Raw genomic sequence first — 19398 nt, 5'->3', positions numbered from 1 at the left:
GCTTGCATGTGGATGGTGTCTGAATCCATGTTTATCAAGGGACTCCTGGCTGGGACAAATAAAAAGAACTGAAGTATCTCAGCAAGGCAGAGGGCAGTAAGAGCAATAGTAATCAGGGAAGGCTGAGGGAGGAGGTGGCTTTTGTGCTGGACCTTAAAGAGAAACTGGGGAATTGGATAGATGATAGGCAGAGAAAACAGCATGAAAGAAATGGTGGTGGGGCAAGAAGCAGCATATATGGAGGATGCAGAATGTCCCAGTAGAGCTCAAGCATGGTGTCTATTTAGGAGAAGTAGTGGAAAGTGAAGCATCATTTTGAAGATCCTGAATGCCAAGGTCATTAACCATGTGTCCAATATTTTGTTTGGCACTGGGATGTGGGGCCTGGGTAGAGCAGATGGAGGAAACATTATTGGAAAACATCTTTCTCCATTGGCTGCCTCTTAAAGTAGCAACCAGGGGGTTGGGGTTTCTGGGTGGCCTTTTTTCGGGGAGCCCAATTTCATTCTTAACAATTCTGCCTTATGTGTTTGAGCATTCCCTAGTGGCCAATTTCAGGCATAGCATAGAGCCCTTCAGCTTTCCCAGGAGTTATTTTGTTTATCAGTAGAAGCTCTTTCCATAGGGGAGCTGTGGAGGAGGGAACTAAACTTCCAGTGAGTTAGTTTTTCATAATTGATCCTGGTCAGGCTCACTGGACACTAAGATAGTATGCCGGTCACAACCAGATTGCTCATTTATCCGTTCATTTATTCACTCATCCAATATTCGTTGAACACCTGCTGTATTCTAGGCATTCAAGAACCCCGCATCCTGACGTTCTTACCTGCTTAAGTCTGTCTTGGAACTCATCTTCTCTAACAGGACATTTCCTCTCAAACACAATTTATACATTTCAAATGAAGCTTCCCCCTTATGGACTCCCTTAGTAACCCTTCTTTGCCATTTATTCAATAAAAATTCATTTTTGCTTATCAAATACATGCCATGTGCCAGATACTATTATAGGTAATTGAGGCCACAGCAAGGAATTAAAACAAAAATTCTCACCCTCATGGAGTTCACATGTTGACAGCGTTAGAAGGTGATAAGGGCAATGGAGAAAAATAAAGCATGGAAGAGAGATAAGGGATTCTGAGAGTGGGTACAATATTTAAATAAGGTGGCAAGTGGAGGAAAATGTACTGTGAAGGGAACAGTTGAACAAAGACTTGAAGGAGGTGAGAGACCAAGCCATGCAGCAAAATCTGGTGGAAGAAAGTTCTAAGCAGAGAGAACATTCAGTGCAAAAGGCCTGAGGTGGTAACATACTACGTGTCTTGGGGAAACATCAAAAGCTATTGTGACTAGCTGGAGCTGAATGAGACATGGAGAGAGTAATCCTGAAGGGCCTTAGAGACCCTGTCTCTAAATAAAATATAAAAAGTGCTGGGGATTTGGCTCAGTAGTTGAGTGTCCCTGAGTTCAATACCTGGTTTTAAAAAAATTGAAAACCAAGTCCTAGGCACTCACCTGTAATTCCAGCAACTCAGGATCCTGAGGCAGAAACATCAAAAGTTCTGGGCCAGCCTTAGCAACTTACAAGACCCTGTTTCAAGAAAAGAAATAAAACATATTAAAGACATACAGCTTGACTCTAAAATGAGATGGGAAAGCATTGAAGCAGTTTAAGCAGAGGAGTAAAATAATCTGAATTAGATTTTAACAGGATCATGTTAGCTGCTGTGGTGAAAAGAGATCTGAGGAGGGAATGGTGGGAGTGGGGAGACCAGATAAGGGGAAATTACAGGAGAGATAATGATAGTTTGGACCAGCATGGTGATACTGAAAGTGCTCATGACATTTGTCACCTTCTGTTATTGGTGATATTTACTTATTTGTATGTAATAGTTCTCTTCCTAACTTGTCATAGTTCTGCATGAAGAGAAAAACAAGCCCAGTCTTAGATGTTCTTATGTTTTCAGCGTGGGGTCTTGTGTTTAATAATTCCAAAGTCTAGGGTTGGGGATGTGGCTTAGTGGTAGACAACTTGCCCAGGATGCGAGAGGCCCTGGGTTCAATCCCAGCACTGCACAAACAAAAAGCAAAAACAAACGAATATACTAAAGGACTTTAATATCTACTTAGTTACTTAAGAAGGAAGAAAAATAAGTCAAAAGTTTTATGTGTGGTGTATTTTTTAAAATGGCTCTATTGATGTAGAATTTACATACAATAAATTCACGTATTTAAAAATGCACAACTCAACTCTGTAAATTTACAGAGTTGTGTAACCATTACCACAATCCAGTTTTAGAACATTTCTATAACATCAAAAGAGATCTCTCAGGCCCATTTGTGATCACACTCTGTTCCCATGCTTAGCTCCAGGCAACCACAGTTTATTTTCTGTTTCTCCATATTTGCCTTTTTTGGACATTTCATGTAAATTGAATGATAAAATATGTGGTATTTTGCATCTTTTTCCACTCATCATATTTTTTAAATTCATAAATGTTTCAGTTTGTTCCTTTCTGTTGCTGAATAGTATTCCATTTTATGTATGTACCATATTTTATCCATCTAATCACCTGGTCATGGACATTTGGATTATTTCCAGCTATAATAAATAATGTTATAAACATTGGCTCACCAGTCTTTATATGAGTATCTGTTTTCATTTCTCTTAGGCAGATTCCTGAGTGTTAATTGCTTGGTGTTGTGAAATACTTATGTTGAATATTTTAAGAAACAGCCAAATTGTTTTCCAAATTGTTACATTAACACCAGAAATGTATGAGGTTTTCAGTTTTTCTATACCTTCATTAATATGTGATTATGAAGACATATCTTATTGCAATTATAATTATCAGCATTTTCCTAATGACTAAAGATTTGACACCTTTTTGTGTGCTTATCGCTGTTTGTTTGTTTTTGTAAAATGCTTATTTAAAACTTTTGCCTATGTTAAAAGAGTTATCTTACTATCGACCTTTTTTTTTGGGGGGGAGGTGCAGGGTACCAGAGATTGAACCCAGGGGTGCCTAACCACTGAGCTACATTCCCCAGCCTTTTTTTTTAATTTTAGTTTTATTTTGAGACAGGGTCTCACTAAGTTGCTGAGGTTGGCTTTGAACTTGCAATCCTCCTGCCTCAGCCTCCCAAGCTGCTGGGATTATAGGTGTGCACCACCAGGCCTGCCTCATTTGAGAATTTAAGACATTAAATTTGTCTTTTGACCTTATTTCTTGACTCTCAATTATGGTTCATCAATCTCAACATCTGTCCTTTTATCATTATTTACACTTACTTTATTGTTGTAACTTTGTTATAGGTTTTGAAATAAGCAACTGTACATACTCCAACTTTATTTTTTCTGCAAAATTGTTTTGATTAATTTGCATCTCTTCATTTCCATGTAAATTTTAAGCTTATTGATTTTTACAAAAAAAAAAGTCTGTGGGATTTTAATGGGGATTGCCCTATGTTTATAGCTCAATTTTGGAAAAAGTTGCCATCTTAACAATAGCAAGTCTTCTAGTCCATGAACATGAAATATCTTTCCACTTGTGTAAATCATTTTTCAAAATTCATCAATGTTTGTAGTTTCCAGTGTACAAGTCCTACACTTCTTTTGTTTGATTTATTCCTCAGTATTTTATTCTTTTCTTGATGTTACTGTAAATGCAACTATTTTCTTAATTTTTTTTCAGATTGTTCATTGCTATTATATACAAATATATTTACCTTTTGTATATCAGGATTTTCTTGCTGAACTAATTTATTAGTTTTAGTAGTTTTGTGGGTTCTTTATGATTTTTGACATACAAGATCATGTTTACTCCAAGTAAAGACAATTTTATCTCTTCCATTTTCGAGCACATCCTTTATATCTTCTTCTTGCCCAACTGTAATTTCTAGAACCACCAGTATCGTGTTGGGTGAGATAGCAAGAACAGATATCTTTGTCTGGTTCCTGGTCTTAAGGGAAAGCATTTAGTTTCTAACCATGTGGTATGATTATAATAGTAGTTATAAGGTTTTTTTCCCATATTTTTACTGGTGCATTATAATTATACATAATGGGAGGATTCATTATTACATACTCATATGTGCACACAAAATAACAATATAATTTGGTCAATAACATTCCCCAGTATTTCCTTTTTTCCCTCCCCTCCTTAGCCGTAGGTTTTTTCTTTGCTTATTTGTTTTTTTCAGGGCTGGGGATTGAACTCAGGGCCTCATACATGCTAAAGAAGTGCTCTGTCACTGAGCCAAGTGTTTTTACCATAAATGGGTGTTGGATTTACTCATTGCCTTTTCTGCATCTATTCAGGTGATAATGTATAATGAGTTGGGGTGTTTTTTTGGTGTGTGTGTGTGTGTGTGTGTGTGTGTATGTGTGCATTTGTGTCCTTTATTATATTAATAGGTGTATTACATTAATTGATTTTCATATGTTGAACTTACCTTGAAATCCTGAAATAAATCTTATTTGGTCATAGCATACAATCTTTTTTTTAAGATGTTGGTGGACCTTTATTTTATTCATTTCTTTATTTGTGGTGCTGAGAATCAAACCCAGTGCCTCACACGTGCTCCACCACTGAGCCATAATTCCAGCCCCTGCAATGTTTTTTATATAATGCCGAATTCAATTTGCTAGTATTTTATTGAGGATTTTTGCCTCTGTATTCACAAGAGATATTGACCTATACTTTTCTCTTCTTGTTGATGTTTTTATCTGGCTTGGGTATTGGGGTAATACTGGGCCCCTAGAATGAATTGGTAAGTATGCCCTTCTCTATTTTCTGGAAAAAAAATTGTGAAGAATTTATATTTATTTCTATTTTGAACATTTGATTAAATTAATTAGTGAGGCTATCTAAGCCTGATTGATTATTAGTGAGATTTGTACATTTATCAGTATTGGTAAAATAAATGAACAAATAAATAAATTAACAAGTCATTGTATTGGCCTTTAGAAATGTTTGATATGTGGAGATTTTCATCATATTGTGATTTTGAAATATACATGTGTACCTTAATTGTCTAAAGATGACCAAACTATCTGTCCAAAATACAAATAGAACACAAAGAAAGAAAAGAGAATATAAACAAACAAAAATCCTTCTAGCTCTCAAACTAGGTACCCTATTGTTCACATATTTTGCTTACCACAGGATTTCATGGAGAATCTATTTACGCTTTTTAATTATTTATTTATTTATTTGTTTGTTTATTTATTTATGGTACTGGGGGTTTAACCCAGGGGTTACTTCACCACTAAGCTACATCCCCAGTACTTTTTATTTTTAATTTTCAGACAGGGCCTCACTAAGTTACTGAGGCTGGCTTTGCACTTGCAATCTTCCTGCCTCAACCTCCCAAGCCACTGGGATTACAGGCATGCACCACCGTGCGCAGCAAGAGTGTATTCACTCTTATACAACATACACTTCTAATAGGTGTGGAGATCTGATTTTCCATTTTATGTTAGATGAGAATTCGATGACCAGGAAGTAATTCATATAAACCTGATATGAAAAAAGCAAAAACAACAATGATGACAACAATTTAATAAAACAACTATAAAGAAGACAAAAGAATCCAAATGTCAAAGCAGCCTGAGGCCTTTTAAATTAGGGGCAGATAATCCCTAAATACCTCAATTGCCTGCATAGGCATAATGCTATAAAAAGTATTTATAATAATAAGCTGGAGACATCTAGAAAAGAGTAAATTATGATCATGCATACACTGCTAGGTATTTGAAAGCCCAGAATAATTTCCAGAATGATTCATCTCCTGGGGATTCCAGATAGCTGGGGATTTACTAGATTTCCAATGTATAGAGTGATAAATTGGCTGAGACTGGCTTGCATTATAGTTAGCATGTTTATTCCCCTTTCTTGATAATATATGATCAGGGTGGAGTGAAGTTGGGGGGATGAATTAGTCTACTAGGGCTGTCAAGGAAAAATACCAGATACTGGGTGGTTTAAAGGAAAGAAAATAATTTTCTTATGATTCTGGAAGTTCAAGATCAAGGTGTTGGCTTGTTTGGTTTCTTCTGAAGCCTCTCTCCTTGGCTTACAGATGGCTGTCTTCTTGCTATGTCTTCACATGGTCCTTTTTCTGTGTTCACATCCCTTGCATCTCTCTGTATGTCCAAATTTCCTCCCTTTATAGGAACACCAGTCAGATTGAATTACAGAGCTCCCAATGTCCTTGATTTTAACTTAATCACCTCTTTAAAGGACTTGTCTCCAAATTGAACCATGTTTGGTGGTACTGGATGTTAGGATTTCCATATTGGAGAGAGAAAATTCAACCTCTAACAGGGGCCAGTTGGAAGTAGGAGATATAAGAAGAATGTGGGAAAAGAAAATCCCAACAAAACATGCAGCTGTAATCTTGGTAATAGGTCTGTTGCTTACTATACTGCAACACCATATACCAGCTGCTCATATTAGAATATCTAGTGTCTCTACCATAAATTCAGTCAAAGAATAGATATTTTTCTCTGTGTTCTTATTTTTAATTTTTTTTTAGTTGTAGATGGACACAATGTCTGTAACTTACTATACTGAAACATGAATACCAACTGCTCATAATTTGAAAAATAGCCAGTCGGTCCTCCCCTACAGAAATACACATATATGTATAGCATGAAGTCAGAGGCATGGAGCTACAACTAACTGCAAAGAAAAAACTATTTGGGGGAGATCATTAGGCTGAGTTTGCTCTTTGGAACTTCTAGAGCAAGTATATTAGGGCATCTAAAAAATGTAGGCTGTGATACTGTCCAGGACTTCCAGAGACACCTTGAGGGGTCCAAAATGTGCTGTGCTTCTGTTCATTTCTGTTTGCAATGGCTGAGTTGCTTAGTTCCTCGATGGTAATGTGAAAAAATGTCACTTTCTTTTGTCATGCAGCAGAACTGGGAGACTTTCATGAAGAAACAGTCAAGAAACATCTGGCACAAAGCCGGTACTTACCAAACCAAGACTGTTTAGAGAGCAAGATCATGCACTTTCATCAGAAGCACATGTAAGTACTTTAACTGGCACCTGCTTCCCCAATGGAGGACACTAAAGCTGGGAACAGATTCTTGAAAGCAAGCCCTTAAGCCTGAGAAGCTTCAGGCTCAAGAAAACACTGACCTCCTCATGGAGCTCTCAGAGTGGAGGTGTCATGCGTGCTGGATTTATTAGGCTCATAAATTCTTTCCCCTTGCAGTGGCAAAAATCCAGCTGAATCTGATATTCTACTACTGGACATAGCAAGGAAACTGGACATGTATGGCATCAGGCCCCACCCTGCCAGTGATGGTGAAGGAATGCAGATTCACCTGGCTGTTGCACACATGGGAGTCCTGGTGTTACGGGTAACAACTCTTTCCTTCCAAGTCCTTCAGCTTGCCAGGTTATCTCCACTCAAACTTGGGTGTCTGTTCCCTGGGTGATCACAATACTCAGTTTTACCAACTGCTAGAAAGGGAAATAATGCTTGGAAAGGTCTGGGGTAAGCCATCTCCCCTCAATGCACTTTGCTTCAAGGTGAAATCTATAAATAACTATCTACATTCTAAGGGGTTCACACATTTGTTGAGGCCAGCATGGTAGGGAAGTAAAGTCAAGAAGCTCTTTGGAACTTCTAGAGCAAGTATATTAGGGCATCTAAAAAATGTAGGCTGTGACACTGTCCAGGACCTCCAGAGACACCTTGAGGCGTCCAAAATGTGCAATGCTTCTGTTCATTTCTGTTTGCAATGGAGGTGCCCAGTGCTAGCTGGTAGGGCATTAGTGCTCAGCTTTACCACTGACTGTTGCTATTTACTGGCTCATTCTTTTCCCAGGACTTTGTTGTGAATAAATCACTTGTAAGAGAGAAGGGAGATGACCTAAGGCCCACTGACCCCCAAGACCAAATTAGAACTCTGGAGTTACCAAACAGGTCATGTAAGGATTCAGCTAAGAGAATCTTGGCCTTCTCATTTATTTGGTTATAAACTTTTCAGCATGAGAGTCAGTCACACTGATGAGCAAAAGACTCAATGGAGTAAAATAAGCAAATCCCAAAAAGCCAAAGACAAAATGTTCTCTATGATATGCAGATGCTATCACACAATAAGGTGGGGATACAAGTTCATTGGGTTAGACAAAGGGGAATGAAGGGAAAGGAGGAGCATGGGAATAGGAAAGACAATGGAATACATTGGACATAAATTTCCTATGTTCGATTATGAATTCACCACCAGTGTAACTCCACTTCATGTCCAACTGCAAGAATGGAAAATTACACTCCATATATGTATAATATGTCAAAATACATTCTATTGTCATATATACCTAAAAAGAACAAATTTTAAAAGCCTCAATGGATCACAGGTATATGTGTTTATCCAGGAGGGCCTTGTTACCCTTCCCACTCTAACCCCTGGTCCTTGCCATTTCTTACTGCACTGGAAAAGATGGGAATGGTAGCAAGGTAGAGCTACCATGTTGCTTGTGATTTCTTTCAATGTGAATATTTCTGTAGGCAGTTGGGAACAATACAGCTGATGTTACTTAGAATATGTTGTGTCTCTACCCTAAATTCAGTCAAAGAATAGATATTTATCTCTGTGTTCTTGTTTTTAAAGTGTTTTTTTTTTAGTTGTAGATGCACACAATATCTTTATTTTATTTATTTATTCATATGTGGTGCTGAGAATCGAAACCAATGCCTCACACATTCTCAGCAAGTGCTCTACCATTGAGACACAACTCCAGCCCTCTGTGTTCTTTATCATATTCTTTCTTTTTTTAAAAGGGTTTTTAATTGGTTTTTTAAATATATGACAACAGAGTACATTACAATTCTTATTACACATATAGAACACAATTTTTCATATCTCTGATTGTATATAAAGTATGTTGACAGCAATTTGTGTCTTCATACATGTACTTTGGATAATGATGTCCATCACATTCCACCATCGTTGCTAACCCCCTACCCCCTCCCTTTCCCTTCCACCCCTCTGTCCTATCTAGAGTTCCTCTATTCCTCCCATGCTCCCTCTCCGTACCCCACTATGAGTCAGCCTCCTTATATCAGAGAAAACATTCGGCATTTGGTTTTTTGGGATTGGCTAACTTCACTTAGCATTATCTTCTCCAACTCCATCCATTTACCTGCAAATGCCATGATTTTATTCTCTTTTATTGCTGAGTAATATTCCATTGTGTATATATGCCACATTTTTTTTATCCATTCATCTACTGAAGGGCATCGACTACATCCTATAAAATTAAACTGTTTTAAAGTGTGCAAGTCAGTAGTTTTTAGTTATTTAGGGAGTTAGGAAGCCATTTATTCATTCATCCTTTATTTCAGTATATTCTTTGTGCATTCTGTACCAGGCACTAGGGCTACAGAGGTAGATAAGAATGATCCTGAATTCATAGCACTTGGTTTCTAATGAGGAGAAGACAGATAGTTAAATAAGTAATTACAAACAAGGGCCAGGAGTATGAGCTAGAAGTGTAGGGCACTAAGATAACAGGTGAGAGGGCCTTAACATTTAAGCCAAGACCTGAGGAAGCTATCCAGGCCACAGGGCCAGAGTTGGGAGTTAAGGAAGGTTGTTTCAAAGAAAGAGCGAACAGACAAAAGGCAGTCAAGAAACTAACATTGAATGTGAGAAAGACTTGGTCCCAATAGTGCTATCAGACTTTTAAATAATCAACAAACTAATATATGTGGTGCTTATAGGGAATGGTTAGGTGGGAACAAGAGTAGGGGTGATGGTGGTGAGAGTGAAACTTTTCAATGCTACATATCTTTTTTTTCCGTGTGTGTGTGTGTGTGTGTGTGTGTTTTGCAGGGAGTCCTAGGGATTGAACTCAGGGGCACTCCACCATCCCCAGATTTTTTAATTTTTTTGACACAGGGTCTTGCTTAAGTTTCTGAGACTGGCCTCAAACTTGCCTTCAATACTATTTATCTTTTGTGTGTGCTTTTGGTTTTCAACCATGTGAATGGATTACCTCTTGAACAAACAAATAAATGAACAAACAAGGTAAGCTGTTTAGGCAGACCAGGAGATCCAAGAGAGTACAGGGGAGTTAGAAAGGGAAATAGGCTGCAGGAATAAGAATATTCTAGAGAAGGCATTCACAATCGAAAAGAAATAGAAAAATTGTGCTCTATATGTGTAATATGAATTGTAATGCATTCTACTGTCATATATAACAAATTAGAATAAAAAATAAATAAAAATAGTAATAAAAACGAAACGAGGGCCAGGGCTGTAGCTGAGTGGTAGAGCACCTGCCTCTCATATGTGAAGCCATGGGTTCGATCCTCAGCACCACATAAAAATAAATAAAGGTATCATGTCCACCTACAATTTAAAAAATATTTTAAAAAATGACCTAAGCCTCTATTAACTGATGAATGGATAAAGAAAATGTACAAAAATATAGAAGATGGGATACTATTTAGTCATAATAAGAATGAAATCCTGTCATTTACAACAATATGGATGGAACTGGAGGCTCTTATGTTAAGTGAAGTAAGCCAGGGACAGAAATGAAAGTACTAAAAAAGTTGATGTTGTAGTTGAGAGTAATGGTTCCCAAAGACTGGAAAAATAGAGGGAGGGAAGGATGAGGAGAAGTTGATCAATGTGCACTAAGTTACAATTAGATAGGAGGAAAAAGCTCTGGTGTGCTATTCACAGTAGGATGACTATGGATAACATTTATGTCTTACATATTTCAACAAAGCTATAAAAAGTATTCTGAATGTTTTTTAACATTTATTTTTTAAGTTTTAAGTGGACACAATATCTTCATTTTACTTTTATGTGGTGCTGAGGATCGAACCCAGGGCCTCACGCATGCTAGGCGAGCGCTCTACCTCTGAGCCGCAGCCCCAGCCCCTGAATGTTTTTTTTTTAATTTTTTTTTTTGTTTTTTAGTTAGAGGTGGACACAATGTCTTTATTTTACATTTATGTGGTTCTGAGGATCGCAGTACCTCATGCATGCTAGGCAAGCAGTCTGCCTCTGAGCCACAGCCCAAGCCCCTGAATGTTTTCATCATAAAAATATTTGGTGAGGGCTGTGGCTTTAGCTCAGTGGTAGATCACTTGCCTAGCATGTGTGACACACTGGGTTCGATCCTCAGCACCACATAAAAATAAATAAATAAATAAATAAATAAATAAATGTATTGTGTTCATTTACAACTAAAAATATTTCAAAAAATATTTGATGAAATAGATATAATTAACCTGGCTGGAACATTGCACAATTATATATGTATTGAAACATCACATGGTACCCCATTAACATATATCAATTTTAAGTTTTTATAAACAGCTAAAACACTAATTTAAAAAGTGAATCTTTTCAGCTGGGTGCAGTGGCACACGCCTGTAATCCCAGTGGCTTGCGAGGCTGAGACACGAGAATCGTGAGTTCAAAGCCAGCCTCAGCAATCGTGAGGCACTAAGCAACTGAGTGAGACCCTGTCTCTAAACAAAATACAAAATAGGGCTGAGGATGTGGTTCAGTGGTCAAGTGCTCCTGGGTTCAATCCCTGGTACCAAAAAAAGTGAATCTTTTCTTCAAAGAAAACGAATATTCTCAAGAAGGTGCTATCAAAGCTGGTAAGAAGGCTTGTCTATGTGGAAGGTATGTTGAGTAAGGAGAATGAAGAGACTATAGGAGAAAGGTGTAGATTTGAATGAAAGAGTGTTTTTTTGTGAGGGGGAGCAGTGGGAAAGACAGCTGTATATTCAATAGAAAAGTAACAGGAAAACTCAGCCAAGATTTTATGATGCAGGCAGTGAGGAATTATTGAAGGTATTTGGGTAAATGGGGTGGCAGGAGAAATATGTCTTTTTTTTAGCAGCTGACTCTGGAAACATGGGAAAGAAGTGAGTTTCATGAACCTATTAAAATAATCCATTTCTACTGTGATCTCACTGTCTAAGCCAGAAACCATCCCCAGAGCAGCCTTGTGGCCCACCTGAAACACCTGGCCATAGCTTCTACTTAGCTCAACAGGATCATTCTATGCAAGAGATGGATCAAAAATAGTTTCATTCACCAGGGTCTGTGGCACATGCTTGTAATCCCAGAGACTCAGGAAGATAAGGCAGAAAGATCACAAGTTCAAGGCCAGCTTCAGCAACTTAGCAAGATCCTGTGTCAAAATAAAAACAAATTTAAAAGGACTGGTGATGTAGCTCAGTGGTAAATCACCCCTGGGTTCAATCCCCAGTACCACACACACACTCACACACACACACCACAGTCCTATTTATGAAGTGCATTTTCAATCATATTTGCCCTGTTTTACAAGCCAAATTTTGCGTACACAGCCTAAAGTCAGCTACATGTTTTATTACAGGGAAATACAAAGATCAATACTTTCAACTGGGCTAAAATCCGCAAGTTGAGTTTTAAGAGAAAACATTTTCTTATCAAACTTCACGCCAATATCTTGGTAAGTAGATTTCTAATAAATTCTTTTGCTTTTCTTTTCATTTGGAATTTCTTGGTTGCTTCTGCAAATGTTTTGAATATAAGTGGTGAAAAGCTGACCAGCCCTGAGGGGTGATATGCCCCCTCTCTTGCCTCTACATAACCAACCAGAGCTTTACTCACACTATTAGCAAAGACAAAACACTAAGAAATCTGATTTGTAGTTCAGAATGAGTAAAGTAAGGGAAATCTCTGTGGAAATAGTTTTTGAGGGGTTTGATGAGTCAAATGGGAATGAATGATTAGAATTAGGACTATGGACATAATCACTTGATGTTCTCCACTGCATTTTACAACATATATCTTTTTTAGAGGTTTATTTATTTTTATTAGAGCATTATACAATTACATAGTAATTGGTTCATGCTGAAAATTTCATATATTCATGGAATTCAAATTCAATTCCCCCTTTCCCTTCCCCTCCTGCTTTCCTCTGTAACTTTACCTATTTTCCTTGAGAAAGAAATTGTTGAGTATCTACTACATGCCAAAGCCAAGCAGGATATGAGAAGTGGGTATACACATAAGCAAAATAAGCAATCATTGGGCAAGTTTGCATCATACAAGATGAGACAAAGATGTGAGAAACGATATTGTTTTATAACCATAAAGGAAATTAAACATGTGTATCAAATAATTTTTGACCTACAGAAGGTCCAGTTTGGGCTTCATTCTCTGAATCTTGGCATTATATTAAAGTGTTCATTTGAGCAGTTAAGGAGACTGGATCCAGTGGGAAATTCATGGTCAGCCCTAGGGGCTGCAAGTAGGAACCTGGAAAGAAATGAGACAAGTGGGGAGGTCAGTGCAGTGGGTTGGTGGGGCTGTGGAAAATGTGGCTGTAATCATGCCATGTAACCTTGGGCTAAAGCGGGTATATAGTGAGTCAGGGGATGGGAAGATCTTGAACTTTAGGTTTGGAAGGCCAAGGTCCCCAAAGACAGATTGAAATATGTTAAAAGAGCAACACAGAACATCATAGAACAAGATAGCATCTAGAGGAAGAAGTGTTTCTTGCTGGTAAGTTAAAAAGCCTCATGGACATGTAATCATCCTATAAACCCTTCCATCTGTAAGGAAATCTCCTCCTCCCTCCCCTTTCCTGTTGGTCATTTATAACTTCTTGTCACCTTGAAAGGATGCCCTTTGATGTTCATTTTAATCTGATTTACAACTTCATAAAAATGTTCCTGGCAGAGAAGGGGTGGGGGTTAAACAGTGTCTAAGGCTAGTATGTAAAGCAAGACTGGCTTTTAGAGAAGGCTCTATTTGAGAGCAGTGGCCCTGTCTGTTCCTCTGAAGGTTGCCAATCATTTGGTCTCAGTAGGTGTGAAGCCTATGGGGAGCCGAGTGGGAAATCAGATGCCCTATATTCCCTGGGACCAAAAGCTTGGAAGGCATTGGGATCCCAAAGTCTTTAATATTCTGGAAGGATGTTTTGCTAGATGTAAATTGCTTTATATAGGCGTTGTGCAAGGACACCTTGGAGTTCACAATGGCCAGCCGAGATGCCTGCAAAGCTTTCTGGAAGACCTGTGTGGAGTATCATGCCTTCTTCAGGCTTTCTGAAGAGCCCAAATCAAAGCCCAAAACTCTACTTTGCAGCAAGGGTTCCAGTTTCCGCTATAGGTAATTAAATACCATGCAGTAGTATACTACTTCTTTTTAATAACATGGGAGGCAATAGGAGTTGTTCAAATTCTAGAAGGAATAAAGAATCTATTTCAGCCAGTCACAGTGGCACACGCCTGTAATCCCAGCGGCTTGGGAAAGTGAGGCAGGAGGATTGCAGGTTCAAAGCCAGCCTCAGCAACTAAGTGAGGCCCTAATCAACTGAGATCCTGCCTCTAAATAAAAAAATAAAAAGGGCTGTGGATGTGGCTCAGGGGTTAAGTGCTCTTGGGTTCAATTCCTGGTATGAAAAAGTCAAAACCAANAAAAAAAAGAATTTATTTCAGTCACTTGAAAAATTGTACTCTTTACTGCTCACTTTTGGCAAGATGCTCTAAGTCAATATTTCCCAACTGGGAGGCAGGGGGATGGGGGCTTACCTACCTAAGGGATTGGATCAGAATCACAACAAAGATGAGGGGGCATAAGCAGTTTGAGAAAATATATTCAATGAACCTATTGTTTGTCTTATATGCGACTTATATGCAAGACTTGGAAAGGAAAGATCAACAACATCCTTCTGGTGATGTTAGGCAAAAGAGCAAGAAAGCACTGGAGGGGATAAGGGATTAAAAATGTTGAGCAATATTACACTAGCAGCTCCTCACTACAGGTCACACCTTGGAGGAATGGAAGTGAGGTCGAATTAAGATCTTGTTTTTACTTGAAAACACCAGCCTAGGAATGCACTGCAAGAAGCTTTCAAAGCTCTTAGCTAAGATAAAAAATTCTAATCGAATGCTTCCACATAAGGAATTCGTCAAACAGTGGAAGTCTGCCCCAGTAAGAATTGAGGTATTTTTAAGAACGTATTTTTGATGGAATCTTTCCAAAATGTATTCTACAAATCCCTCTCTTCTTGAACAGATGATACTGTGCATATTTTGCCCTTTCCTTAATGACCTGAGTTATTATAAACATCACTTATTATCCTCTGCAGGCAGCTGTAGTGCAGTGACGGCCTCAGGGTGGGGGAGGCAAGTCAGGCCTTGCACTTCAGTGATAAATGGCCCAGACTTTCTGGGTTTTATTATTTTTGTGATATCTTTCTTGGCTCTTGTTTCTCCCACCAGTCAGCTGCATTTCTTTGCTAGTGTACAACTGACTTGAGCTATCTTCTTCTGCTGTTTAGTTAGCTGCTTTTTTTCCTGCCATGCATTTGGGAAACAGATAATCAGTCAGTTGACTTTTTAAAAAATTTTTGTTTTAGTTTCAGATGGATACAATACCTTTAATTACTTATTTTTTTATGTGGTGCTGAGAATCTAACCCAATTCCTCACGTGTACTAGGCAAGTGCTCTATCTCTGAGCCACAACCCCAGCCCCAGTCAGTTGACTTTTTAAATTTGTAGAAAAGAAATGTCTGGGGGGGCTGGGGTTGTGGCTCAGCAGTAGAGCGCTCGCCTAGCATGTGAGAGGCCCTGGGTTCGATCCTCAGCACCACATTAAAAAAATAAATAAAATAAAGGTTTTGTGTCCAACCATAACTAAAAAATAATTTTTTAAAAAAAATGTCTGGGTTCTATGTAGTTAAGGTTGCTCTCTTCCTGGTTCTTGGATAAGTGGGCATTACCATTCATGTGATCTTCAACAAGTCATGACCTATGTCATTCATCTAGATGCTTTTGGTTTCAACAGTAACTGAGGCTCGAGTTTTAGTAGTTTATTGGATTATTAATTAATTATTTGAACTCATCTTTCTAATAGTGGAAGAACCCAAAGGCAGCTTTTGGAATATGGGAATAAACGGCAGTTGAAGAGCTTGCCATTTGAAAGGTACATGCTTTTGTTTCTCACTCTCATGCTGACTTCAAGTTGAATGTACAGTTTCATACATATCCCGCTATTCCCATGTCAGCCATTTCAATGACTTCTCTGTTTGGGGATTTCAGAAAGCATTACCCGTCTCAGTACCATGAACGACAGTGCAGGTCCTCACCAGACATCCTCTCTGATGTGTCAAAACAAGTAAGATTTCTGAAAATTCCTACTTCTTTAAATACATGTAATTCATCCAAATTTCAAATGCTCCCAAAAATTGATTCTGCACAATCTCCCACTGTGTCTAAGGGTTATTCTGTTCCAGAAGGTTAGCCTCCTGGGGAGGGCTGCCGGGCTCAACCTTTCCTGCCAATAGAACATTTAGTAAACTCCCACTGGTGTGTACCTTATAGACTAAAAGGCTCTGGCACATTTTTCAAATTGTAACCAGTATTGTTAACATCTTGCAAAATGAAGATCCAAATCAATTTCTATGGCTTTGTATTTTTAAAACTAAAAGCTCTGCTTTTCTTCCTATGGAAATTTTAAGGCTTAGAGGAAGGTAAGAGGTCTGTGTTAAGGTTTTAAAATAATTTTGCTGCTTAACTGTGTTTAAGTGAAGGAGAAAGTTGCTAGTTTTATAGTATCAATCTTGTTAATCACTTTTCTTTGGATCTTTCTACAAAAATTAATTATATAAAAAATTGGGGCTGGGGATGTGGCTCAAGCGGTAGCGCGCTCGCCTGGCATGCGTGCGGCCTGGGTTCGATCCTCAGCACCACATACAAAGATGTTGTGTCCGCCGAAAACTAGAAAATAAATATTAAAAAATTCTCTCTCTCTCTCTCTCTCTCTCTCTCTCTCTTTAAAAAAAATTAATTATAGGTCTCATAAACTCTCATGCCTTCATTTCAAGTCAGTTTTTATCCAAAAGGTATCAGAGGTATAATGATGAAAGGTTCTATCCAGTATATGAAAATTTCATGCCATTCATAGACTTGCTTCCAACCATTTTACAGAAAATAGGGAGGAGGCTGGAGCAAGAAAGTTTAGGAGACTTGTCTAAGGTCACACAAAAGCAAGACAAAAGCAGAGTCAGGACCAGGCAGGTTTTCTGGTTCATTGATAAGAGCTACTAAACGAAAACTGCTTGAAGTACAATGTTGCCTCAAGTCTATTGCATACTTGGAGGCCAGAAATGGGATGTAACTGAGAAAGAATAGTCTGTCATATTCTTTTTAATACACAATTTAGAAAATGGTACAAGTTCTTCTCCCTTCCATATGTATTTGTCAATCCTGGAATATAACATGGATTGAACTAACTTTGTGGGAAACTACCTTTCAAAATTCTTGGCTAAGATAGAACTGTGATCCCCACTCCAGTCAAATGGCTTTTTCCTTTTTTTTCACCAATATGTCCTTTCTTTCAAGGTGGAAGACTTGAGACTAGCATATGGTGGTGGGTACTACCGAAATGTGAATGGAGTACATGCATCTGAACCTGTGCTAGACAGTAGGAGGAGGAACTCTGCAGTGGAGGTGACGTTTGCAGCTGAACTGGAGCGTTCCAAACCAGAGGCGGATCCCACATCGTTACATCAGTCGCAAAGCAGTTCATCTTTCTCTTTTCTTTATTCAGATCCTGTCTTTAACACTGACCCTGATCCTCAACCTGATCCCAGAGACTTCTTTGAGCAGAGAAGTCCTCTAAGCTCCTTCCGAACAAGCTCCAAGTTTGCTGACCATCACATAAACACATCCTCTGGCCTCACAAGCGGAGCGAGTCCAGTAAGGCAGCTAACTTACACAGATGTGCCCTATATTCCTTGTACTAGTCAGCAAGTGGATATTATGCCTCCCCAAGTCTTTTTTTATGTGGACAAGCCACCTCAGGTGCCCAGACGCTCTCCAGTCATGGCAGAGGAAAGGGCAAGACCAGACAACTACTTAGAGCCCTCTGCAATAAAGCCACCCAAAAGGAGTCCAAGGAATACCAGAATAAAGAGCTTTCAGCAAGACCTTCAAGAACTCCAAGAAGCTATGGCCAGGACTAGTGGTAGGAACAATATCAATTTAGATCCAGAAGAGGAAGACCCAAATTTAGAAGACACTTTTACATATAACATTCAAGAGCAAACCCCCAAACGGTCCCAGAGCCAATCAGACATGAAAACTATCCGTTTTCCTTTTGGGTCCGAATTTAGACCTTTAGGGCCTCGTCCCGCTCTGAGTCGTAAAGCAGACCTATTTACATGTATGTTTGCAGAGCAGGAGTTCCCAGCAGTTCTCATGGATCAGAACACAGCAGAAAGGTACGTAGCTAGTGAATCCAGTGATTCTGAATCAGAGATTCTTAAACCAGACTACTACTCTTTGTATGGCAAAGGAAAAAAGTCACCCATGGCCAGAATCCGTTTGTCTTCTGGTAGTCTCCAGCTAGATGAAGAAGATGAAGATGTTTCTTTCAACACACCAAGTGCTGAAGACAGGACTTTACTAAAACCATGTAATTACTTCTTAGCTTAAGTATGAATTCTATGAACATTTCTGGGTCAGTTCTATGTTAGAATCCTAGGTAGAAAATAAGGAACTTTCTTATAAATCATTTTCTTAGTCACTCTTCATTGGAAAGATCCAGCTGCTGCCTCATTCCCTGAGCTTCACTCTTCTGTTCCCTCAGAACAAACTGGAACATGTCCTCTCCTCCCCAGTAATATGGCAGGGTGTGGGGAGTATTTATCAGCTCCGTTATATATTTCTTCATAGAGTGATGAAAAATGCAGGGCAGGCTGTTCAATAGTGAATAGTGAGAGTATGGATTTACATATGGATTTGGCTTCTAATGACATATTGTGATTAAGTAGACTGTGGCTATCTTGGTTATTTTGTACATTTTTAAATAATACAGAACAAAGACTTCAGTCCTCATTATTTGTGGGGGACCCAGTAAAAACAGTCTTGTTATTTGCTAAGGACTTTGATTTTTACCATTTTTATCTAGGGGAGCATGGCCCTCTACAGCCTCAAAAACAAGGTGATAGCATAGATCCTCTCAATGGAACGGATGTTTTTAGAATATAGACTTGGCAGAATTTAAAGCCCAGGAAATTAATGTATTAGGCCAATTTCTACAGCCAGATATGGGGCTGATGAGGATATTATATCTGATGTATAATTTTTCTATTCTTAAACATCTACCATATGTAGTGAAGGAAACAAGTTAACAGATCAGTTTGTTGACTGAATGTCTTCTGCCAAGAAGGGTTTTTTTTTTTTTTTTTTGGCCATATCTTGTTGCATGCATGTAGGCAAGAAAATGAGATGTTTTTTTAATAAAGTGTGATGGAAATCTACTCAATTGAAAAACAAGGATGGTCTTCCTTTTGTTTTAATCGATTTCAGAAGTGATTGGTTCTGGCCTATTAATAAGGGATAGAGCA

At 38.5% G+C, this 19398-nt stretch overlaps 1 protein-coding gene across 1 annotated transcript in view; it reads left to right on the top strand.

The window, feature by feature from the left end:
* The window catches only part of Frmd7 (FERM domain containing 7), a 92118-nt gene extending 72853 nt beyond the window's left edge, over nucleotides 1-19265 (top strand). The window contains exons 6-12 of the mRNA XM_048796566.1: nucleotides 6921-7035; nucleotides 7225-7372; nucleotides 12390-12485; nucleotides 13989-14152; nucleotides 15903-15971; nucleotides 16088-16163; nucleotides 17390-19265. Coding sequence (XP_048652523.1) covers nucleotides 6921-7035; nucleotides 7225-7372; nucleotides 12390-12485; nucleotides 13989-14152; nucleotides 15903-15971; nucleotides 16088-16163; nucleotides 17390-18484 — 1763 coding nt within the window. The 3' untranslated portion in view covers nucleotides 18485-19265. The remainder of the gene's footprint in view (nucleotides 1-6920; nucleotides 7036-7224; nucleotides 7373-12389; nucleotides 12486-13988; nucleotides 14153-15902; nucleotides 15972-16087; nucleotides 16164-17389) is intronic.
* The last annotated feature ends 133 nt before the right edge of the window (nucleotides 19266-19398 follow it).

Source organism: Marmota marmota, unplaced genomic scaffold (assembly GCF_001458135.2).
Source record: "Marmota marmota marmota unplaced genomic scaffold, marMar, whole genome shotgun sequence".
Lineage (NCBI taxonomy): Eukaryota > Metazoa > Chordata > Mammalia > Rodentia > Sciuridae > Marmota > Marmota marmota.
This window is presented reverse-complemented; position numbering and strand designations above follow the sequence as displayed.